Source organism: Portunus trituberculatus, chromosome 17, assembly GCF_017591435.1.
Source record: "Portunus trituberculatus isolate SZX2019 chromosome 17, ASM1759143v1, whole genome shotgun sequence".
In the NCBI taxonomy this organism is placed as follows: Eukaryota; Metazoa; Arthropoda; class Malacostraca; order Decapoda; family Portunidae; genus Portunus; species Portunus trituberculatus.
Window position 1 is genome coordinate 20,941,148 of NC_059271.1, and position 26,052 is coordinate 20,967,199.

Genomic DNA, 26,052 nt, shown 5'->3' on the forward strand with positions numbered 1-26,052 from the left:
TTTACAATTTTTATTACAATACAATTCCAGGAGAACTCTCAATTTATCTTCATGTATAGAACCTGGGGCAGGAAAAAATATTTATGTATTTCTCTGAAGGAGCAAACAGAATTATTAAATGAAGATTTTATTCTAGAACTTCTACAAGTAATATCTTGCATTAAATTCATGTTCTTTGTCAACATGTATCAACACCATGGTCAAAGTGGTCAAAGTAGATCTTTGTATATGACTCTTGAACAATTATTACTCATCATAATCTTGAAAGGTTCCAAACATGCTTGCATGTGTTGGCCTTGTTCACCGAACAACAGCCACTCTACATGTGACATGAGCTCTAGTCATTCAGAACTTTATTCCATGTTTTAAGTGTCTGTTCAGATCTCTCTTTCAGGAGGGTATAACACTGGCCTATAATACACAAAACGCAGGCCATGGTTCTTGGTACGAAACAAAGAACATCACACACAAGGTGTCCGTGTTCTTGCTATGCTAGGCAAACAGCCCAACAACCAAGACCAAGCCTAATCAAAATAAACCAAAACAAAACCATGCCACGTATATCTCAACCTGTAATTTGTTCTGGAATTCCATTTGCACATCCTCTTATTGAAGAAAAGTAAGTAAAAGAAACTAGAGAAAAACTGAGACGTGCACGACGGCAACTCTGAAGTCAGAGTGGGTTGCAATGAGCCCAAACTATTGACATATAATATATATATATATATATATATATATATATATATATATATATATATATATATATATATATATATATATATATATATATATATATATATATATATATATATATATATATATATATATATATATATATATATATATATATATATATATATATATATATATATATATATATATATATATATATATATATATATATATATATATATATATATATATATATATATATATATATATATATATATATATATATATATATATATATATATATATATATATATGATGAAATATTATTTAATATTCCAATATGAAAAAAGTAGGCACATTCTTTTTAGTTTAAATAAAAGGTTTTTAATACATATATTATGTTTCTTTTTTCACTGGGATAGCATACAGAGAACTGGAATGGATACGAAGCCATCTCAACTTTGCCCCTCTAATCCCGGGCAAGTTCCAGCTATCTGAAGTGGATGTGCCTCATTCCACATATCATAGGCCAGTGTGATAGCCCCTTTATTTCACTACTCTTCACCATCCTTTCAACATGACCAAGACCATCCTGTGCCAACTGAATTAAGAAATATCAAAAGTTCTCTCAATATTTTCTAAAAATTATGTTCATCCAGTCTTATCTCATAAAAATGTTATTACAAAGAAGATACCTAAATGATAAATACAAAAATCAATAAGAAATAGAAATGATAAGTACATATTCTAATTTGAAATATAAATAATAAATAAGTCCAATGATTTTTTTATTCTTAAAATAATAAAGCATTCAGAAAGATAGAGCCAAATTCAGTTGAACCACTTCCTGTACACAAGTCAATGGCAATAAAGACAATACCTCAAATTGTGATCTTATTTTTCCTAGTATCTGATTTAGTTTCATTGAAAGCAATACCGATAAAATATGATCTTTCTAGAAGTCCAGCAGCATATATAAAATTTTAAGTATGCCTCTAGCTTATATAATTCAAATTTGATGAAAAAAACTATTGCAGAAATTGTATTACTAATAAAATAAAACAATAAAATAAGAAAAATATAACAAATTCTGTAAATGTACTGCTAATTCTAGTGTATACTGCCTTAATCTTGTGAATGTTAGCCAGAGACTTTATTCTATACCATTATGGATGCATTTCTATAACACATTGACTGTGATTCCTCTTAAATTAAGTTTTTATTTACAGATACCAAACCATTTATCTGCCAAGTTTGAGATTAAAGGTAATCAAGATTCCTATACCAAAACTTAAAAACATATAACGAAGACTAAAAAAACTGCATTTTGATACAAGGGAGCAACCCAAGATTATGTCAGCATATCAGATACATAATCCTTTCTGAAGTACAGCTTTTTTGCTGATAGCTATAGCTTAATTGTGCATTATTTTTTTTATTAATTTATTTTCATGCTTTTACAAATGTAACTTCAATCATTGTCAATAATGGCATTGGCATTGTAATTTAAAAATTATTGCAGTGAAACTATAACACAAAAACAGACAATATCTACAACAATAAATATATGTGTACTTAATTCAAACAGCACTTTTCCATGTCTATACATCTACAATTTCTATCTGGTACTTTTTTGTTTGTGTCTTGGAATTTTAGACCATATATATACCATATACCAACACCATATTCCTCACTTGAATGGTTACTGACAAAACTTTCTTAAGTTTGATAACTACTAATTTTTTCATATGTTACGTGGAAAATACTTTCTTTACAATTCTCTACTTCAGTCATCTTTCTCTTGGTCTTTTAAAAGTAATAATAAATGTCACAATAAACTAAGGGAATTCTCACATGAATGTAGAAACAGCAGTATAATAATACTCTGTAGCACCATCAATTTCACAACTATATTATGTTTTAAAGATGGTAATTCATACTTTGAAGAGGCTAATTAAATGGTCTGGTATCTGTAGCTTACGTTCGATTCCCCAATTTCTTAATGACGAGTTGTTTATAAATTAAGATATTAGCTAAGTACAATACTGTGGAAGAAACATGGGTCACTGATTACAAGTCAATACAGGTACTTAATACAAGGTTGGTCATAAAACTGTAACTCTTTAAGTTGTTTCAAAGGTTACATTACACAGGTTGCATGAAATTTCACTTGAAAGACAAAGGGTTTTACTTATGCTGCTTCCTAGAGAGCAGTGGGGATGGGGTGTGGGATCTGGTCTGGTATGGAGGGAGGTGCATGTTACTAAAGGTGTGCAGTCAAGCGGTGTCAAATCGAGTTGTCATAAATTTTTGACTGTTTGCTGTCAAGCAGGATACTAAATGTCAAAGTTAAGAAAAATTCAAATATATCTCCCTCTAAAGGTGTATTAAATAAAATAAACAAATATATTGACCTAACTCTGTACTTTCAAAATGCTGAATGAAGTGTTATGAATGACAGCAGAAGTTCCTTGTCACCCATAAGCAAAGAAAGGAAAAGATGCATCAAGCAACTGAAACCTTCATCAATTTCATATTTTAAATTTTAAAGTTAATTCAATTATATCATTTAGTCAAGGAAATTTTAACTGAATACTACTTAATAAGTATCAAATATGAATTCATTATCACTATAATCCAATGTAAAGGTCAATTTTCTGGTTGGTTATACATTTTGCTAATAACAGATAACATATCTGAGAAGAATAATGACAAACTGTTTTGAAATCATTTTGACAATTATAATACAACTGAGAAGAAAATATACAAAAATGTATTTGCTATGTTCACTCTGTCATCTCGTTCAAGACAAACTAACAATTTTATTCATTAGAAAATCTCAAAAGAGCAGAACAATATCTTGGAAGCTAAAGGATTTTCAGTTGTCTTGCATATTAATGGATCAAATGAAAAATAGAAATATTATGCATGAAATCTTTTTAGATCCAACCGTAACTTTACTGTTGTTTGATGACAAGCTCGATTCCAATATGCATGATTCTTGTTAACCTATTACAAGGAAAAGTTTGCTTCCTTTCTTTGTATGACTGCTCAATAGAATTATGCCACCAAAATATTCTATGGTTAATTTGGGTAAGTAAAAAAAAAAAAAGAATAGCTGTCCATGTTATTAGCAAACTATGTGGGATCCAGCATTTTCTAACAAAGCTGAAACATAAAGCAACTGATATAGAAAACTAAAATTAAAAGGTGTATTATAAAAATATTAGATAATATAGAGGGTTCTGGGGGTTAGGATGCAAGAAGTAATGCATAGCCAACATCAACCATTCCAACCATTCCCACTAGTCAACTGAAGACTGTTCCTCATACCTGGAGAAACATGGGATCTGCCAGATACCAGTGCCCTGATTGTGCAAATATCTGATCCTGTAATAATACAATAGAAAAGAAACATTACATTCATGCCCGCATTTCCTTCAAAATTCATAAGTGAAAGATCACTAACTTTGGAAAGCTACTTCAGTTAATAAGAATGACTAGTGTAGAGTGTCAAAACTGTGGATCTATTCTGGCATGTTTCTCTGAATGGCAAGAATGACTCTTCACTTTTTTTTATTGCCATGCAACTTCAAATCATCACACTCCACCACTCTCACTCTTTTATCTTCTCTCTCTCATCTACTCAAACATTGTTCTTTCATTAATATGAAAAATCCTTTCATACTGTCACCATTAATGTATTTGATGAATACAGTCTTCTTCAATTATCATCCCATTACTTCATAAGTTAATAAATATCTTCAGTAATTCATGCAACCTCCTCTACCACATCATTAATCATTATTTCATCAATATTAAGAAGTAGACCTTTCCATACACACTTAAATCAGTGTCATCAGTCATAACCCTTTTTATAAAGATTATAGGCAACTTTCAATTAATTTCAATTATTTAATTTCCAGACTGCAATTTTTCTGTATGTAATATGTTCTTTGTTTAATTGTAAATTCAAGCATTCAGGCTACTTTCCCCTTTAAAGTTCTCATTTTTGTCATGCTTCCATAATTGCATAGGTTCAAGACTTAACTGAACTAATTCTTGTTATTTCTATTCATCCTGATTGCAAACTTATATTGTTTGACAATACTTAATCTGCACACTGAATAACACATTGCAGTTTACTTTAAACTATAACTCATATTCATTTGAAGACTGTACATCAAAGTACATTCTTCTTGTAAGAAAACAAAAGTCAATTATATATGGCTCTAATTATATCGAACAAACATGTATCTACATATAAAATATTTCATATAATCTGAGTAACAATGTTAAATAAATGAAATGACAAGTAAAGGTACGAAAAATTTCAGAGTTCAATTGAAATACCCTATCCAATATTTCAACTGAGGATCATATAGTATTCTTATGCCGCATGCAAATTAAGAGCATTCCACCATCAGCTCTTACTTCATATAGGCATGCAACAATATTGACATACTGTTTCTCCTTTCCAAATATCAACTTTATTTTTTCAAATTTCTCTCTGCCTTCAATATTTTTTCCTGCAAAGATTCAAATTTTTTTTATCCTTTTTATTTTTAATAATGAATAAAATGACAAGTTAACTTTACTGTTATTGAAAGCCATCGATATATATTTAGTTCAACTGTGGTCCTGTTTCATTTTAATTCTCAAGGACAAAAGCAAAGCAAAAATTTAGCACCTCAATCCTTGCCTGGAACTGCTAGGTGACATGACACACAACTTCCCAGGTGATGCTAAGCCTCAGACACCAATGCTCAGGTTCAAGTCGGTAAGCAGGTACACAATGACAAACAACCTCACCCAAACTGATACTAATCACAAACCTAAAGAAACCAAGGAAAATTTTCAGCAAATTATATATGATTTCATAACCCATAAGTCACAAACATCATACATTCCATGATGGTGGGAGGAATATTGGAGTAATGTTGTAAATGTTGATTATGATTACCACGGACTCCTTGAAAACTTGTCTAAATAATATTCAATGTATAGCAATGCAAGTTAGTGCCACTATCCAGACACATCAAAGCAATATGACAATAAGACTTACAGCCTGCACACAAAACCTAGTATATAACCCTGCATAAAATTATGTATTCATATACACATGTAAACATACATTCACAAACTAAAAGTGCCTAGTAAGATACTCTTCCTCAAGGAATCATGAAACATAAATAGGATAAACCTAGAGAAATCAGACACCTTATCAATTAGACCCAGTGAATGTTGGTAACCCTTGACTTTCCTGACATTACTCAACTAAAAGAGTACTGCCATACTCTTCTCATTTCATATTCTTTCTGACACCACATTTTCTCTTTTTGTCTTCTCTGAGACCATTTATCTTTAAAGCATGTGATCAAACCTCTTCCCATCTCTCTCTCTCTCTCTCTCTCTCTCTCTCTCTCTCTCTCTCTCTCTCTCTCTCTCTCTCTCTGTTATGGGGCAATTCCCTATTTGGGATCCTGTCTGGTGCCAATAAGTGTAATGCCTTACAGTGGAACCTTATGAATACTCATAGATGGAGAAAATTATCTGAGAGAGCAATAAGAGATTGAAATGAAATTGAATGATCTCAAAATGATCTGAGATATTTTATTGCCTGGTTAACTATTAATAAGTTCATGATACATTCATAAATATAAGAGGGGAAATGCCCTCGTCCTGGCAGTGCCAGCACTTCCAAACTCAAGACCTGGTGACACAAGACATGCCATGTTTTCAACTAACCTACTGCAATAACAGTAGTTGACAACCATTTTACCATTTTACTCAATTATCTTACCTAATTGTAATTCGGAAAATGTAACTTGTAATAGTGATGGGATGCATTGCATGCACTAATACGATATTAATAACAAGCGTAATTAAGTGGCAAAGAAAATCATACAAGTACAATCATTTAGCAATCAAACCACTAAGTATTGGCGTTTTCAGTAGAGGCACAGCTGGGGGACAAACGGAGTCAAACAGAGTCAAGTTTTGGCAAATACTCACAAACACCTTTTTGTAGTGTTTTTTCTCGTTTGCCAAATGCTTTTCAGCCAACCAGCCGGGAATGAGATATAAAAAAAAAAATAAAATAAAAAATAAAAAAATTACATTTCAAATAAGACTGAATAATAAGAGATGTTTTAGGCCAAAGAAGTGAGTATTATAGATAAAGATTTAAATTTACATATTGTGCTGCATACTGGAGAGAAATGGAATCAAAACACAGCATGAAATAAATTAATGAGTTGGAGGTAGCTAGTGACATGTCACATCCATCTGTCCTTGTTGTGAGTGTTGTCCAAATTCCATGCTTCTGGTCGTGACTTTGATACCATAGTGGAGTTACTTTTCTATTATTAAGTGAATAAAATGATAATATTGCAGCAAATCAATATATCATAAAGTAATGAATCCTTAGTATTGATGTAATTCAATTACATAGACATCAGAAAACCACAGCCATACATCTACAATGGAACACCTTCAAAACAAGCCCACGTAGATCAAATCACTGTTCATCTTCCAAGGATTGAAGATCCACTGTTTTTGAGGAGTAATGGGTCATTCAGCCCTTGGTATATACAAATGATGAAGCACTAGTGCCTGTAATACTCCCCATTAAGAATAAATCTCCAAACTCTTCCACTATGCTGTTGCGTTTATATCTTGACGACAGTGCTAGCTCAGGCGATTGATGTGTACAATGACTTCTCCCAGGGATTGAGATCACGATGACACGGTCATCTGGCAGTACCAACAGTGTTCTCAGCATAAACTCACATATTTGGCCTTGCAGTGACACTACTGAAAACGCCTTATGTGAATGACAACCAAGAGAATAGCTAAAGAACTTATATAATTTGAAACCAATCTATATGATGAAACTGTTAGGTGTAGAGATTCCAAAAGCATGTAAAGTTCTAACATACCATTCACAGCAGTGTAAGTAAAATGTCTGAATGTCATACATGCATTCCAGATTGTCAAAACTGACAAAAACCAATTTTGATTTTGTGAAAATTTGGAATATATTTTGAGAAATAATAATTACAGTAAAAGTTAAACATCAAGATTAATCCCAGTCTCAAGTTGCACAATAGAATATGTCATAACATCAGAAATTTAACATAAGAGTGGCTCAAACTGTGCTATTGTTTCATGTAAGATTCAAATTTCCATTAGCTGTGCCTAAATCCACTAAACTTCTCTATCTCTTCTATTAATTGCTATAATGATGGGCTTCATTATCCTTGTTGCAAAGTTGATGGGCAGGCACATACGCACGAGAGAGAGAGAGAGAGAGAGAGAGAGAGAGAGAGAAAATGTGCTTCTTTCAAGTATCTTATCATATTAATAATGTGACACATGCCAGATGATTTGGGATTTCCTTAATGATGTCTAGAATATACCTGCCTTTCTTATGAAATATCACATTAATAGTAATACCAGATGCAGACAGAACTTGAATCTGACACCAGCTTTCAAAGCAAGTTTCTATGTTACTTGCCAACTGTATTACTATTAATACTTAATCAATTACTTATGTGTATGCTATAATATATAACATGGATGCACTATGCTCATTGTAGAATTCTCAATAACTCTTTAAAGTTTCATTTGCTTGTTTTTTGTAATGTAAATAGATAGTTAAGAGAATATGAAGAATCTGGTAATAGGAGAGGACCCAAACTCCCATTCTGGTTCCCAGATTCACCAGATATAATATTTCACAGAAAAGGTGGTCAACTGCATATCTTATATTTTTGGATATTCTACTATCACATACTGATATACTAATATAGCTTAAGTATTTTTAAACACATAGCTATGGCATAAACGCCTTAATAGTAAAATCAAGTTATAACAATGCATTTTTTTTAATACCATCTCTATCCGTGGGACAAAAATTACTTTGTTACTCAATTGATAACTCAGTTAGAATGGTACTTTCTTTCTAGGCTAGGAAGTAGACTACAAGAAATCATGAACATATGAAGCCCTGTCAATGAGTTTATTTTCATAACTTAGAAATCAGAACGTTACAGAGACCTAACAGAGACCTAGCTAATGGACAGTGGCCATCCTGATGAAATATTTGTAGTCTAAAGGCATACCATGTCCAGGGTATGGCAAGACAAAGCTTAGGGACACGCTGATGAAAGCACTGCAGCACTCTCGGGCTATTTGGGTTTCAGCCACATTTTTTTTTTTTCTTTCTCATAAAAGAAATTTGAACAAAAATTGCTCTACACTTTCCTTGTGAAGCATTAATCTCTGCAGAGGTGAGGTGAAATGTGTGTTAAGGTTTTGTGTTGTATTAAAGTCTCTAAAATATGTAAAAGCTTGGTACACTAGGCAACTATATTTTGCTCTATATAATGATGTTAGTCATATAAACTCAAGTAACTATAAATTAATACCATGGTAAAATATCAACAAAAAATACTGAAAGGAGTAAAGGCATGGTAAATCAAAAAAAGATACATCGTAATATAGTGTTTTGAGACAACTACTCTGTACCACAAGATGAATCAAATCATCCAGCGAACACTGAAAACTCGCCAGTTTGAGTCCTCTCCTATTGAGAAGGTCCTATACAACACTTTCCTATCCTCTCCCATCAAACAACTGTTCACATTCAGTTTTTGCTTTGTCAACCATGTGCTACTTGTCACTCCAATATAACAACAGTCTATTATAAAACCATTTGAAATGTTCTTTTACTATAGAGCCATTTGAAATATTTTTTATCTAGTGGTAAAGCTCTTAATTTATATTGATATTCATCTCCCATAAGTGTCTAAATATCATACCAGGTATGTAAATATCCTCATATCATGAAAAACAAAAAAAATCTAAGAAAGAGAAAAGCAATTTACAACATATACCAACAAAAATCATTCACAGCACGAGCTGATACCTACACACAAATCGTTACCTAGTGATGCAAAACCATCTTTATCATTAAAGATGAAAATATCAAAGAATTCAAACTTCCAGTTTAACTTTTCTTTTTTCCAATTTCAATTATCATGGACCAGATTCATATTTTGATATAAAACTAATTGTTTCCACAATCATGCCCTTTCCTGCACATGCATGGTGCCAGACGAAAAAATGAGAACTGAAAATCTAACAAAGCTTAAAACAATATCAAAGAAGACAGGTAACACCTTTACAGATACTCACTTTTTCTTACAATCACATACTTCATGACTTTTACTCATTAATACTTGACAGCTGATTTCCTTTTTTTGTATATGTATATAATTAAATGTTTTTTTTATATAATATTACATCTATCATCACAAGTTGACAGCAGCTGCTTATATTATTAGAGCAGTAAATAACGAAAATTTGTGTATAATAGTAGCAAAGAATCAATTAATCATATTTCTTGATCCTAACAATGTAATCCACTGCTAGCTATCAGGCCTGAGCGGGTAAATTCATTCGAGACTACACAGCTGCCTCTGCTATAAAATCTATGAAATCTTAATATGTATTAATATTTTTTGTAACTTGTGGTATTACTATTTTCTGACTTGTACTCTAATATCCAACAAGTTTTCAACAAATTTCTATGATGGAAATGTATAAATTACATATTTGTGCAGTGGTGAACTAAACAGCACAACTGAAGGAGTGCTGAAAATTTTGTATTATTCCTTTCTCTTATATTAGGCAAATAGATTTTAACTGCATGAGAAAAGTCAGTTATAATGAAAAAGTAAATGCTAACACCTGCCTATATGCTACCTACATTGTTCTGCATTCCCGTTAGTAATTAGTTACTAATATGCATTGACAAAACACATATTAGCCCAGAGAGGATACGTTGAAACAATCTGTGAGTATACTACTAAATTTACTGCTGTTTGAAGTACTAGGTATCCCTATCAAGAACTACATCTGAGGCAATTATGCAGTTTTAAGTCTCTGATTACCCTTATAATGAACAAAACAGAATCAACAGAATCTAACCTATCTCTGAGCAATTGTTGTACTTTATACATAAAATTCATTATGTTTAAGCTCTAAAATACACAGTATGTTACATAATGGCACATGCTATTTATCTTAGCACAAGTCTTTCAATAAATATACTTGCCTTGTGGTGAAATACAAATATCACACATAAGAACATCTATCTCTATAAAAATTTATATCACATACCTTATAATTTTGCAAATGTGCAGCAGAGGCAGCAGCAGCACTTGGTGTCATGTAGGGTGAGGGAAACTGTGGAGGCATGCCTGGGTGACCTGCAACCACTGGGTGACTCAGGCTCTCAGCATAAGATGGCGGTGCTCCCTGCGGCACCATCTGGGGGTAGCTGAGACCCGGCGCCGTCATGCCATAGGCAGATGTTGGGGGAGGTTCTGCAATGGCATGTATACAAGTTACAACAGCACACTTGTAATATCACACTTAAATATCAAATACACTGGAAATGTTAATTCTATTAGGAAGTGATTAAGAACAATGAATAACTATTGACATGAAGATATGTTGCATCATGGTAAATCTGCTAATGTAGAATGATGCTGATGCTGATGCTGCTGCTGCTCTCTCTCTCTCTCTCTCTCTCTCTCTGAGGTTTAATTAAAAAGAAAAGAATGGAGTAACCCATCCATCCATTCAAGCAAAGTAAGAAATGTGTGCCTCAGATAATGCCATCAGTGGAAATAGGTGAATCAGTTATCCAGTGTAAAAAAAGACAGTATTTCCGATCCCCAGCTTAAAATCCTTTATAAAGTCATTAGAATTTATCTTACATTTTCAACACATTACTTGCTTCATTCCAATATTAATCATAGGAAAAAATTATTCATTGGCCCTCTGGTAAAGGTAAACTAATGAGTGAGAGATGGCTGATTTATCACCTGATGTATTATCTACTCTCTCCACCCCTTGCTTTACCACAAAAAACACAAACAGCAGTGTGCCCTTGATTCACCTTACTCTATCAATCAATATAACCATACATCTCTAATGGGGTGGTCATGACAAAGCAATCCAAAAAGAAACTAACCACTTCACAAGAGCACAAATGTAAAACTTATTGTGATGACTGTGATTACAGCAAGTCCAGACAGCTGAAATCAACGGCTGGTCAAGTTATGATGTCCCAATGCCTGGATAGGCACACTATTCTGTGAAGCCAGGGAATGAGAACAGCTTTCCAAGCCAGTCACTGTTCCCTCAACCACCATAATAATGTCTTGCTGCCCATGGAAGGAAAACAGCTCAGGGCAAAGCAAGGCATTTTTTACACTTCCCTAGGTCACTTTGATTTTAAACTACTAAAATATGAACAAATTGTGCATTTCTTACCTTGGACTCCATTAGGTAAACTTTGAAGTGTGAGTAAGGATACTATTGCATCATCTGCCTCAGTGATCTTATTTCCTCTTGGATTCACTGAAAAATCTAATCCTTCAATGCTCAGAGTATTACAAAACTAAGCAGGAAGACAGCAAGATGGCAGATTCTCCAATGCTTGCTGACCATGAACAAGGAAACTAAGTTAGAGATTACTCAATTTTCTGGGTTTTTGCTTTCTAAAATCTAGTTCTTCAATAGTGACCATTATGAGCTGAACACAAAGGAAAGGCAGATATATAACCACATTACCCACAATGAAGAGGGAGAGTACATGAGAGGTAACCATTTTCCTGCACCATTCTCTTTGTCTTTAGGTTTAAAATTTTAAAGTCTCTGAGGAAAGCTAACATGTTTTGGAAGCATACGAAGTACAGGAAGGGTTTGGTGGGGAAAGGTAACTGTAGTCCACCACCTCCATTGTTAAGATAACCTTGGTCATCTATCAGATGATGTTACCTTTACCCCTTTTGTAACCTTTCCTATTATACCACCATCTTCTGCCATTATGGACTCCAGTTTACTTATATTAATAGAAAAAAACTCACCATAGGAGTGTTACAAGTAACAAAGAAACGCACAAATAACCCAACCACCAGCTCTGGGAAAACAATCCTCTGATAAAACTTTACAACCACAGATCAATTATCTTGTTTTAAGCCATAACTACTGTTATTCCAGGCACCCCACGTTATTATGTATGTGTTAGTGGATGTCTGAAATGATCTACTCACCTCTCTTTTCGGACATTTTGTATAATATATGGTGGAACAGGTCGACAGGGCGTCAGCAGTGTTGCCGTCAGTCCGCTCAGCTCAGTGGTGCGATGGAGGGCCGCCGCTGCCACCCGCTGCCGCACGACCGTCAGCCAATGGATGCCGCGCCGCTAAATTATCCCCGCTTTCACCCACAACAATTTTACACTGATAACATATAGATCCTGACTCAAAATTTTAGAATGAAAGACAGATATGGTTTATAAATGCCCTGTTAAGGCTGTATTTTCTAAGGGGAGACCGTCAGCCATTGGTTGACTGAAATATTATGTTTTCACAGAACATTTTTATCTCGCTCTCTGGCTTATTCTCAGTAATGAATTTTTTTTCTTTTTATTACATTTCTGTTTTATCAGGCACTGCTAAAAATTAAAGTTTCTACCTGTAAGTTAAGACTATTAGGTACTTAGGTAGCTGATAATTCTGATATAGCTACGTTTTTCTTTTATTTAATAATTTATTTAGGAACTACTTTATCTGTTATCCACATACCGAAATCAATTAATTTCGGCAATATTTCATGGAGATTTTATTTTTCTTTAGATTATTGATTAGTATTGTACTAGAAACGTAAGTACCTATAGTAGATAAATATGCATCCTTCCTTTGGTTCAGTGGATTCAGCAAGGAGAAAATATCTTACTTAGGGATAAATAGCCTTATGTTAGACTGAATATGTGTTTATGAATTTATCTATTAGATTTTACTTTTACTGTAAGTATTTTTGGGTGGATTAATGAATTCATATAGGTAGTTTTTTTCCTATTGCCGTTCGTTGTCAAGGCATATATCTACGTTCATTACCTCTTTTCAAAGAATAAAATCAATTTTATAGTTTATTTTCACTCAGGAGAACTACATTTTATAGCCATCCAGGAAGACAACAGATTGTCTATAGGTAGAATGAAACTGTGGCCCAATAACAAAACGGCTGACGGTCTACCTCCAGACGATCGTGTTTGGAGGGGAAATTCGACACAGAAAATGACAATTCTGCGTTATTACAAGGCATCCTTCGGTAAAAAGAAATTTTGTTTTTCCATCCTTGTAGCACCTCAAATAGAGTAATTCTAGAAAGCTGTATTCATCGGCCTTGTTTTTTTTTTTTTCTTCTTCTTTTTTGATAGATATGATAAAGTCCGTCATGTAGGTAAGCATGACACACTGTATGTGGAATATAACAACCATTGATAACAGCAGTTATCTTTATTCATCACAAGTTCAGGGAGAGGAAATTTAGTTTTTATTCTTTTGGTACTATTTCTACAGGTACTGGCACTTATATGTTTTATTTCATGAAAATATATTGAACAAATAATTCAAAATATGACACACACACACACACACACACACACACACACACACACACACACACACACACACACATGATATATATATATATTTTTTTTTTATTACGGAAAGCTTGTGACGCATCAGTGTTATCGTTATGACGCAGTCTTATCCAAGGCTTCTTGGTTCCCTCCCACGGATGAACTGAGATAAATTTGCGACAAACCTCAAGTGTTATATTTGTAGATGTCTGTAGGAGCTGGAAAGGAGAATGCTAATGAATATCAGTAGCTTTAAATGCCTGTCAAGCGAACCGAACCGACGGCAAGTTTCTCTTGGTCAAACTTTAAAATAATCGATAATCGATTGACTTTTTAAAGTACTGTCTCATCTCGCTGTCTTCGCGACAATACTAAGACGAATTGTTCTCTGCAATGTTGGCGTTGTTCATAAAGAAGGCATAAAGTTGTTCTCGCATGGAGATCGGGCAATCTGGATATGCTGACCAGCAGCTTCCATAGCTCCGGCCATACTGCTCGGCCTGTATGTGGTCCTGGTGCTCCTCGCTCGGCCTGAATCCCGGCCTATAGAGGAAAAATTGTTACAGAAAAGTGGAAACGAAAAATAGTGACAACTTACAATATACGCTGGAAAACCTAACTATACCGCACTATAAGAGACATATTCAAATATAGTACGTATGTTTGTCCATACATAGTACTGATGCCAAGCAACTAAAAACAACAGAAGTGAGAATCCTTACAAATGCAATCCCACCTCCATAACTGACCTGAGAATAGGCTCTAGCCACGGAGGTTTGTGGTCACACATTTTAACATCTAATATCTTCATTTTGTTACAAGGCATGGCGAAATCATTAATATTCATTAGTCTAGTAATAAAAGATAGATGAAAATTATAGAAATAAGTGATCTTATATTGTACATTCTGTTTTTCCTGCATATTCAATATAAATAGTCAACATGAGAGGTGTGATAAGCAGAGTAGTAGTCGAGAGGAAAAGTGATAAAATAAAGAAAAATGTGAATAAAACGTTCTACGTAGTTTCGTGTAAGACAAAGCTGAAGAAGGCTGATAAGAAAGAGCTCAGTCACAGGATGTAAGGCACATGTGACTGAGACATTCTTAGAATTGACATTTCTCCATCTCACCAGTCTGGTATACATTTACACAACCTGCAGCGTTCAATGCAGTCTTTATGTGTACATTTGGAAAGAATACTAGTAAGGGTAAGTAAAAAATTTCAGATAGCAAGAGCCGCCGTGGTACAGTGGAACCATGCGTGCTTTGGGGTCTGAGGGATCTCCAAGCGCACGGGTTCGAATCCTGTGCACGGTGTGAGTGTAGGTTGGGCTTCCTCACTCGGAGCAACGGTTTCCTAGCGGTTGGGATTTGAGATAGGAGTTACTCCAAAAAGTATCCACTTTAGCCCAGAAATTCCCGTTAAAAGCCCACATGGTACGTATAAATAAAAAAAAAAAAAAAAAAAAAATAAAAATAAAAACATGCAATATCTTCTCAAACAGATCTTTGAGTCATTTGATACATGAACACAAGACCTACACAGGCTACGTAGACCTACAAAAAGTGATGGAAAATTATTTGGAAGGTAAAAAGAAAAAAATAATTTTGATGTTAATTGTAACAATATTAATAATGGCAGTTAAGCCAGAGAACAGGATATTTCATGATACGTAACAGATAAACAAGAGTCTAGATAAACTAAACTGTCACTGATATCATTGCTTTCAACCATGAGACAAATGTATTACGTAAATGGACCTCCGTGCGAATGAAAAAGAAAAGCACTCCCTCATACAGTATATAAAATTTGATCAGATTATTGAAATTACATGTTTATTTATGGGTAGATTTATATATTCAGTGCCTATTTAGTCACATGATGATTAATAAATGCAATAACTACCCTTGAATCTCGCAATTAAGTTATGTTTGATACATCGGTTCCTTCGAAAGTCTTCGAGATGATACTACAAATTCAGATCACTCAGGTACGCATCGGTGAACATCGCAAGGGAGCGGGACTTTCTGCCCCAATCGCCAATACAAAGGGTACTACTCACATAAGTGAGGTTTTCACGTGTTTTTTTTTATTTTCATTTTTCACTGACAGTTAATAATACTTGCTAAGCTCATATAAAGGTAATGAACATACGTTTAAACTCAAAGGAATCTTAGTAACTAAAGTAAGATCTGCTTATGATGCAGAAAGTGTTTGAGTATCAGTGACTGTGCTGCGTAACATGATGTTCTCGACACATTATGAGTCATTCCAGGAATCAACTCCATTTTGTTTTTCTTCTGAGAAGTCAGTTGATACTATTTTTAGTTTGGATATTTAAGTATGTTGAAAATTATTCCCTGAATCATTTCTCTTTCTCTTCCACTGCTCGTCCGTTTATCAAGTTTTCCTTTTATCGGTTCTGGTGCAATTCAGCGCAATACACCCATATTACCTGTGATCACGCTCAAGTAGACCACATAATTTGGAACATTAATTGGTGCACCATATGGTACGAATACAGTACACTAAACAACTCGCAAATGAATTTTCAGAATCCCTCACTTTTTTATCTACTATTGTTTGGGTTTCTCTCTCTCTCTCTCTCTCTCTCTCTCTCTCTCTCTCTCTCTCTCTCTCTCTCTCTCTCTCTCTCTCTCTCTCTCTCTCTGTATGTATGTATGTATGTATGTATTTACGTGTGTATATTTATGTATGTATGTATGTATGTATGTATGTATGTACGAGTATGTATGTTTATATGTATGTATGTATGTATGTATGTATGTATCTATCTATCTATCTATATTTATTTATCTAACTATCTATCTATATATTTAGGGAGGCGGTGGCGTAGTGGGAAAGGTGCACAGCGTGGGATCGGGCAGACGTCCACGCGTAGATTAGAATCCCACCACATACCGCTTTGAAGCTATGCCATTTGCCGAGTGGTTTAAAATTACTTACATGTCATCATGATACCCAGGTTTTAGGTGGTTACACCAAAGATGGGCTTGGGTGGTGATATTTGCCCTAATATAGGTAGGCTACCACTATAAATAAAATTGCCTGCGCCACTAATGGGCGCTTAACAGCGCTTCTCATATATACTCTTCAAATATGGCTACAGGTGCTATAGGCCATAACGTAAAAAAATACAAATAAATAAAATCTATCTATCTAATTATCTATCTATCTATCTATCTATCTATCTATCTATCTATCTATCTATCTATATATATATATATATATATATATATATATATATATATATATATATATATATATATATATATATATATATATATATATATATATATATATATATATATATATATATATATATATATATATATATATATATATATAACTGACAGTAGCCCCTTCTCTGTTCTCTCCTACTTTTTCTATTCTCATTTTCGCTCCAAAACTGGATGTTGCGTCTATGTGCGCAACAACTTAACTTGCTTTCGTGCCCACGCTCTTGAATCTTTCAAGTTTTCCACCATCTTGTTTAGACTCAATAGTCACTCTCTAACTAAATTGATCTGTGCTGTCTATCTCTCCCATAACGCCTTTGACTATAGTAAATTCTTTGACTATTTAACTTCCAAAGTGGAGTACATTCAGTCCCTCTACCCTTTCGCGGAGATCTCCATCCTTGGAGATCTCAATGTTCACCACCAGCTTTGGCTTACTTCTCCCTTAACTGACCATCCTGGTGAACTAGCCTTCAACTTTGCTATCTTTCATCACCTAGAGCAACTGGTGCAACACCCTACTCGTCATGGAGACATGCCCAACATTCTTGATATTTCCTCACCACTAATCCTTCTGCTTATGCTGTTACCCTATCTTCTCCGTTGGGCTCCTCCGATAACAATCTCATTTCTGTATCTTGCCCTATTTCTCCAATCCCTCCTCAGGATCCCCCAAAGCGGAGGTGCCTCTTGCGCTTTGCCTCTGCCAGAAGGGGGGATCTGAGGAGGTATTATGCTGATTTTCCCTGGAATGATACTGTTTCCGTGTCAGAGACCCATCTCTGTGTGCTGAACGCAAAATGGAGGTGATAGTGTCTGGCATGGAGGCGTACATTTTTCATTCTTTTCCTCAACCTAAACCTTCTACCTTGGTTTAACAGCATAGAGAGGTTGCCCGCAAAAGGTACTTGGCCTTCCATCTCATGAATTTCATGCACTTTATATTTCTGCCCGAAATCATGGCAAGTCTGTTCTTCAACTTGCCATACACTCCTTCATAAATAGAAAATATCAAAATCTTTTAAACTAAAACTCCCCTTGTGACTTCTGGCGTCTGACGAAAAACATCCTCAATAACTTTACTTCTTCATCTCTCCATCATTTATTTCATCCTGATGGCACAGCTGCCATCTCATCTGTCTCTAAAGCTGAACTCTTCTCTCAAAACTTTGCTACAAACTCCACCTTGGATGATTCTCTGCTTGTCCGTCCCTCTCTTTCTCCCTCTGACTATTTCATGTCTTCAATCAAAATTCTTCGTAATGATGTTTTCCATGCCCTCTCTGGCCTAAACCCTCGGTGGGCTTATGGATCTGATGGGGTCCCTCCTATTGTTCTCAAAAACTGTGCTTCCGTGCTTGCACCTTGCCTGGCCAAACTCAACTATGCCTATCGATTTCTACCTTTCCTTCTTGCTGAAAGTTTGCCTACATTCAGCCCGTTCCTAAAAAGGGTGACCGTTCTAATCCCTCAAACTACCGTCCTATAGCATTAATTTCATGCTTATCTAAAGTTTGTTAATCTATCCTCAATATGAAAATTCTATCACTTCACAACCTTCTATCTGATCGTCAGTATGGCTTCCGTGAAGGTTGCTCTACTAGTGATTTTATTCTGAGTCTTGGTCATCCTCTTTTAGAGATTTCGGTCAAACTTTTGCTATCACGTTAGACATATCAAAAACTTTTTATAGAGTCTGGCACAAAGCTTTGATTTCCAAACTGCCCTCCTACGGTTTCTATCCTTCTCTCTGCAACTTTATCTCGTTTCCTTTCTGACCGTTCTATTTCAGCCGTGGTAGACGGTCATTGTTCTTCTCCTAAATCGACTAATAGTGGTGTTCCTCAGGGTTCTGTCCTATCACCCACTCCCTTTCTATTATTCATATATATATATATATATATATATATATATATATATATATATATATATATATATATATATATATATATATATATATATATATATATATATATATATATATATATATATATATATATATATATATATATATATATATATATATATATATATATCAGTTCAGGTGAAATAAACGTGATAACTTTCTTTTCGTATATATATATATATATATATATATATATATATATATATATATATATATATATATATATATATATATATATATATATATATATATATATATCAGTTCAGGTGAAATAAACGTGATAACTTTCTTTTTCGTATATATATATATATATATATATATATATATATATATATATATATATATATATATATATATATATATATATATATATATATATATATATATAATTCATATCATACTTTACAATAAAAATACCTAATCCTTTTTTATAGAGTCTATCACAAAGCTTTGATTTTCAGACTGCTCTCCTACGGTTTCTATCCTTCTCTCTGCAACTTTATCTCGTTTCCTTTCTGACCGTTCTATTGCAGCCGTGGTGGACGGCCATTGTTCTCCTAAATCGATTAATAGTGGTGTTCCTCAGGGTTTTGTGCTATCCCCCCCTTTCCTTTCTATATATATATATATATATATATATATATATATATATATATATATATATATATATATATATATATATATATATATATATATATATATATATATATATATATATATATATATATATATATATATATATATATATATATATATATATATATATATATATATATATATATATATATATATATATATATATATATATATATATATATATATATATATATATATATATATATATATATATATATTTCAAAAGAAAGCTGTCCTATTTGCTTTATGGTTTATTTACACAGCCACCCTCCCACAATTGCAATGAGAAGTATTACGTGTTTTTTATTTTAGAATATGTTAAAAATGAAATAACAAAAGGTGACAAACGTACGCGAAGACGAGTGTTATGAGTTCTCCCAGCAGGCCATACTCGTCCAGAGGAGCCGCGCCCACCTCGCATACTGCACGCAGCACGCAGGAGACCCCGTCCATCCCGGCTCTGTAACAAAAAATCCAGAGAATAACATCAGCAAATAAAGAAAATTGTATAGGTAAACTCAAAACACAGTGATAGTGAGATGTACCTAGATTTATTCGAATTGGAAACATACAAGGAATGAGGACTATTCATTACGAAAGGAGACCGGATCTTTTAACTTACATTTCTTAAGCTTGGAAATATAGGCTGAAAAGAGATCTGATAGAGATCTTTAAGTATATAGTACAGAGGATATGATAAACGTGACGTGAACATAATTTTCAGAGTCAGCAATCAGGATAGAACAAAAAATACATGTTGATAAAGTTAGATTTTTAACAAAAGAGAAAAGAATTGTTTTCAAATGGTCATAAATGAACAAAATCGATTCAGTAATCATGTTGTCAGTATTGTGTCATTAAGAGCTTTAAAAGAAGATATAGGGATGCACAGATGAGGATGATAGGGGGAAACAGTTAGGTATGTTTCACAAAGAAACTCCCATATAGGCCTTATAGTCTCCTGCACCTTTCCTTATTTTCTATTGTTCACAAAAATATATAATGATGCATTCCTACTTGGAAAAGAGATCCTGTACGAGGGCGTAGATCGAAGACCGTTCGATGTCTAGAGTACGTTTCTTGCGGCGTCTTCCGAGGGAATTTGGAAGCTCGTATGTAATCTCCACTCGGTAATCCCCTTTGGTGGCTGATGGGGAGAGACAGACGCAAGGAAATAATCATGTACACTCCCGTACTTGCCTCACTCCACTTCCTTCCCGCAAGAATGTCATCAGTACTGTATCTGTGGGTGGATCTAACAACATGGCTTAAAACTATTGGTCATAAATGATCTAGTATATACTGAGGTATAAAGAACAAGGTGATGAAAGATAATGAAACATCATAATGAATTATGTACAGTAAATATTTAATACATAGAAAATAAAGGGGTGTATGTTGTGGCGAACTCTTTTGTTTAGGTTGATATGCAAACGAAGAACATCAACATTCAGTTAGAATCTTTATGTATAACGAATACTTACAAACTTTAGGGAGGCTCCAGTAAGGGACCACCAACTTGAAATAGAATCCCATAATAGCATCGTCAGGGAAGTCGATCAGTTGACGCCTAACACCGAGTTCCATCCCGTTACTGCTGCTGCTGGTACTGCTGTTACTTCCGTATCCAATAAATTTCTCGTGAGGATCAGCGTTCCAGTCTCTGTTTTGCCTCATAAATTCAACACCGAAGCTGGACCCTAGGAGAGATGTGACAGACGATGCGAGGGCTGGTGACATGTTCGTGACCAAAACCATTACAGCCAAGCGTGACAGCTCCATCCCTGTGGCAGCAGTAAGATGTTACTCAGCCTGCAGTCCTACGCAGGTTGCTTTGTCAGGGGGAGCTAAAGCGGTAATATGGCATCAGAACTATAGGCGTGTAAAAGATGGGCTAACGTTACTGTTATTTTACTTTGTTCCAGTGGTGTTTCTAGCTACTCAGCTCAGGCTGCTTTGTTGACATGTAGTGAGTGACATACTAGTGTTTTAACATCTACTCTACTTTGTTCAAGGAACGATTCTATAGTTGCCAAGCCTGGGCCGTCCAGAGGTTGATTTGTTGACGCGTAATAAATTGGTAATTTGACTTTCGTATTATGTAAGGAAATGTGTCACGGTAACAGATAATTTTCTTTGTCTCAGAGGTGTTTCTTGGGGTTGATAAAAGATTAGCGAGTAGATCAAGATTTTATAATTTTTGATCGGGACAGCATGGGTTAACTAATCTGAATTACAATATAGGCATGACATGAAACACACACACACACACACACACACACACACACACACACACACACACCATCATCATCATCATCATCGCGAACATTCTATGGTGATATACTTAGTAGAATCAGCGGTGTTTTCATATGCTAAGTGTTAGTGCTCAGCGTCTAGTGATAACTTAGCCTGTCAGCGATAAACAAACAATAAAGCGTGTTTGATATGTTATTTTCAAAGTTGTAAGAGACGCGAATCAAGTTTAAACGTCATGTTCTGATAAGATATGAACGAATGTAGATCTCATGCAAGTCATTCGTTATCATTCTTTGGTTATTATATTATTGTCCTTAAATTTGTGCAACAAAATGTCTTTATTTCTTAAAAGATTAAATTGACCGCAGTTCTCCATCCTAAAACGCTTTGTGAGTCTTATGAGGGTAATGTTCAAACACCATTGATAATTTACAGGATTTTCATAAGTATTTTACCCAGTGCCGATGCAGAATTTTGGTTAAGCTACCGTTAGAATCAGAAAAACAGCCTTGAAAATCCTTTAGACTTTCACGAGAACCTGCTGCGAGATGATAAGATATAACAAACTGAAACGTTTGATAATATAGCTGTATATATATATATATATATATATATATATATATATATATATATATATATATATATATATATATATATATATATATATATATATATATATATATATAACAGCTATATTCTCAAACGTTTCAGTTTGTTATATCTTATCATCATCCATTGATTACTCTCAAGAAAACAATATATATATATATATATATATATATATATATATATATATATATATATATATATATATATATATATATATATATTGTTTTCTTGAGAGTAATCAATGGATGATGATGAAGCAAGCACAAGTGTTCATATCAAAATTAAAGTGTTATAATCACGCGCCTGTAAACTTGTACGAAATCTGAGGAATGTTTTACGATTTAAGATGCTTAATGTTAACTTGTGAATGTATTTACCACTTTTATTTCAGCAACTAATGGATGTTAAAGAAAAAAAAAAAATATAAGTGCATATGTGTACATTAAGATACAAGATCTATATATATATATATATATATATATATATATATATATATATATATATATATATATATATATATATATATATATATATATATATATATATATATATATATATATATATATATATATATATATATATATATATATATATATATATATATATATATATATATATTGTATCTTAATCTATACATATGCACTTATAATTTTTTCTTTAACACACTAGTTGGAGCTACTATGGTAAATCATAGAACATTAATTAAATTTCATGGGAATGTAGCACCTTATCTCAATATGAACACGTGATATAATTGTCTCACTATCATCTCGTAGTTGTTGGAAAAAGTGACATATACATAAGTTAACCCTAAGCATCGCAAATCAGAGAACATTCCTTAGATTTCTTATCAGTTTATGAACGCGTGATTATAATAAGCTTATCGCTTCACTTATCACACCTCACCTGACTCGCCGCTCCTTTTACCGCCACAGTCACGTGAAAGCTCAGACACCACTCGTCAGGTTCAGGAGAGCACTGCCAGGACTCCCTCACATTGAAGTCCTGTAACAACGACTGTCTGGTGTGAGGGAGTTATCATGTTCATAACAATCCCGACGCATGCGCAGTCATACATTTAGATGAAGTGCTTCTCTGGAAACTAATCCACACACAACACGAATTACCAAAATAAAGATAATATGCTTAGTAATTACATTGAGTTATTACATGTTTCAAAGTATTTGTGAGTGCTTTAGCCTTTTAAGATGCTTGTACATACTCAAAAACATTTTAAACTCCGCCCAGTATGCCTCAATCTCGCTTCAAGCCACGCCTACGTCAAGAGAAGTAGGTCTGCGTCACACAGCGTTAGTCTAGTTCCTTTGTGTGTCACGCCGGACTCCAGCAGTGATTGGGATGTGCGCTGCGGTGGTGGCGACAAGCGAGACGGGTGGCAGTGTGCGGTTTGTGGCTGAGCAGGGATGGGAAGGATAGGATGCGTTGCCTTCGTGTGGTGTGACTGTCATATGACCGTAATATACGTGTACCTGACCTATGTAATTTTTGTGATAACCGTGATTTTTGGTCCTCTACAATTTGTCTTTAGAAAAATATGTTTGGTATTTTTTTTCTTTCGATTTTTCGTGTTTTATTTATTTATTTTTTTTTTCATTGTTATTCGGCTAATATACATAACTGTACCATGTGGACGTGTTCCTGGATATATACTGTAATTCTTCAGGTGGCGGTATTTCTTTCCTTTAGTCACCTACAATTTGCCTTCGAAACTATTTATGTTAGTTTCATTTATTTTTCTTATGGATTTTCTTTCCTCGATTTTTTTTTTCGCTTTTAATATTTTCCTTTGTCATTCTATTCCGTATCTTAATTCATGTCATAGTACTTATCTTTAGCCTTATCGTACTTATTACCGTTAGGTGTAAGAAATTTTTAACAATGAGAGAGAGAGAGAGAGAGAGAGAGAGTGTGTGTGTGTGTGTGTGTGTGTGTGTGTGTGTGTGTGAGAGAGAGAGAGAGAGAGAGAGAGACGGAACCATTTCCATTTCATAATTACAACCAGTGTGAATTCTCATTTCAATACTGTGCTTTACTCCTGATGGCTGGCTGGTGTCGCGCCTCTGCCTCGCCACTGCTTCACTGCAGCCGCTTTTGTACCAAGGCCACAAAATTCTTAATGTAGTAGCTATATACATATTCGTACTTTACAAAGAACACGTGCATGTTATGTTTCCTGGAGGCGAAATCAAATTACATGTATTAAAGTTTAAGTCAGTGTTCTTAAACGATTTCCTCTCTCAAGACGATTGTGTTCAAAATGCGGCAGAAATGTTAGTCAGATCCTCATAGACGTTTTTCCTATTATTAGTATAGAATGCTTAGTAAATCTTTAAAGGGTCATTAGCGTCCTCCACTACAGTCTGTTGTAAGAAATCGAAATGGGATGAGTGTTTTTCTCCTGCTTATTACTTTACATATATATTTTTTCCTGCTTTTCATTTTATGTTTTCGTCACACTTGTTTGTCAGTACTCACTCGGATAGAAGAAACGGTGTGTTCTGTTTTACGGGGAAAAGCATGACACCGTTTCAAAGCCTTTCTTTTAGAGCATGTAGTGGCTTGTTTGTAAGGTACAGTACATCATCAACGAACAATTATACGTGCATTCACACTGCATAAGCTGAGATTTAGTGAAGCACGAGTCTCTTGAGAAGGGAGTGTTCGCTTTAATTCAGCCTCGGGAGGCTTCGTTCTTACGTTTGTGGACGCGCTCACTAACAAATGATTTATCTTCGTCTGTACGTTGCTTGTAGGTATAAAAGACGATCCTAGCAGTGCGGTCAACACAGAAACATGAATTATGCTACATTAAATCAAAATTTAATGGAATATGGATTACAGATTATGATTTTTTTTTTTTTTTTTTTTTGTAAGAGTATAGGAGTGATTAACTTACCTTTCTGAATCCTGCATTGTCTGAAGAAGTGTTGGAAAAAATAGCTGGAGGTGAAGGTTGCTGAGAGGGGAAGGCAAGATACTGTGGGAAGCAGCGCACGTCCATACCTCGGAGGAGACGCTTCACACACCGGTGGCACTCACAGGCACTTACCTCGTCCTGGTGATGCAACGCTGATGACACCCTGAGTGATGCTTGATGGACGCGTTCTGACATCTTGGCTTGGTTTCTGCACCTGTTTAGCTGTAATTTACATGTTTAAGCGAGGAAAGGAGGCTAAAGAAAGTTGT

At 34.3% G+C, this 26,052-nt stretch overlaps 2 protein-coding genes across 5 annotated transcripts in view; both read right to left on the reverse strand.

The window, feature by feature from the left end:
- Positions 1-12,962, reverse strand: part of LOC123504728 (DAZ-associated protein 2-like) — a 38,644-nt gene extending 25,682 nt beyond the window's left edge. The window contains exons 1-3 of one of the 2 annotated variants that reach the window (XM_045255479.1): positions 12,804-12,962; positions 10,861-11,066; positions 4,006-4,062 (exon numbers count right to left, since the gene is read on the reverse strand). In XM_045255479.1, coding sequence (XP_045111414.1) covers positions 4,006-4,062; positions 10,861-11,066; positions 12,804-12,819 — 279 coding nt within the window. In that variant the 5' untranslated portion in view covers positions 12,820-12,962. The remainder of the gene's footprint in view (positions 1-4,005; positions 4,063-10,860; positions 11,067-12,803) is intronic. The other variant, XM_045255480.1, reaches the window with a different exon arrangement.
- Positions 12,963-14,036: 1,074 nt separating this feature from the next.
- LOC123504940 lies at positions 14,037-24,222 on the reverse strand. 3 transcript variants are annotated; one of them, XM_045255896.1, is made up of 6 exons: positions 24,068-24,222; positions 23,752-23,850; positions 21,465-21,764; positions 20,998-21,127; positions 20,333-20,440; positions 14,037-14,719 (listed from the first exon to the last, which is right to left on the reverse strand). In XM_045255896.1, exons 3-6 carry the CDS (start codon positions 21,760-21,762, stop codon positions 14,548-14,550), a joined length of 708 nt encoding a protein of 235 aa, XP_045111831.1. In that variant the 5' UTR covers positions 21,763-21,764; positions 23,752-23,850; positions 24,068-24,222; the 3' UTR covers positions 14,037-14,547. The 3 variants fall into 3 exon arrangements, with proteins under 3 accessions (XP_045111831.1, XP_045111830.1, XP_045111832.1); XM_045255895.1 differs by having other exon boundaries at positions 21,465-21,827; XM_045255897.1 differs by having other exon boundaries at positions 21,465-21,680; positions 24,068-24,221.
- Positions 24,223-26,052: the final 1,830 nt, after the last annotated feature.

Coding starts and splice junctions, on each gene's coding strand:
- LOC123504940 (XM_045255896.1), bottom strand. CDS start 21,762: ATGGAGCTGTCACGCTTGGCTGTAATGGTTTTGGTCACGAACATGTCA. Junction 21,128..21,464: donor CTGGAGCCTCCCTAAAGTTT/GTAAGTATTCGT, acceptor TCTCCCCATCAG/CCACCAAAGGGGATTACCGA. Junction 14,720..20,332: donor CTCATAACACTCGTCTTCGC/GTACGTTTGTCA, acceptor TTTCCTCTATAG/GCCGGGATTCAGGCCGAGCG.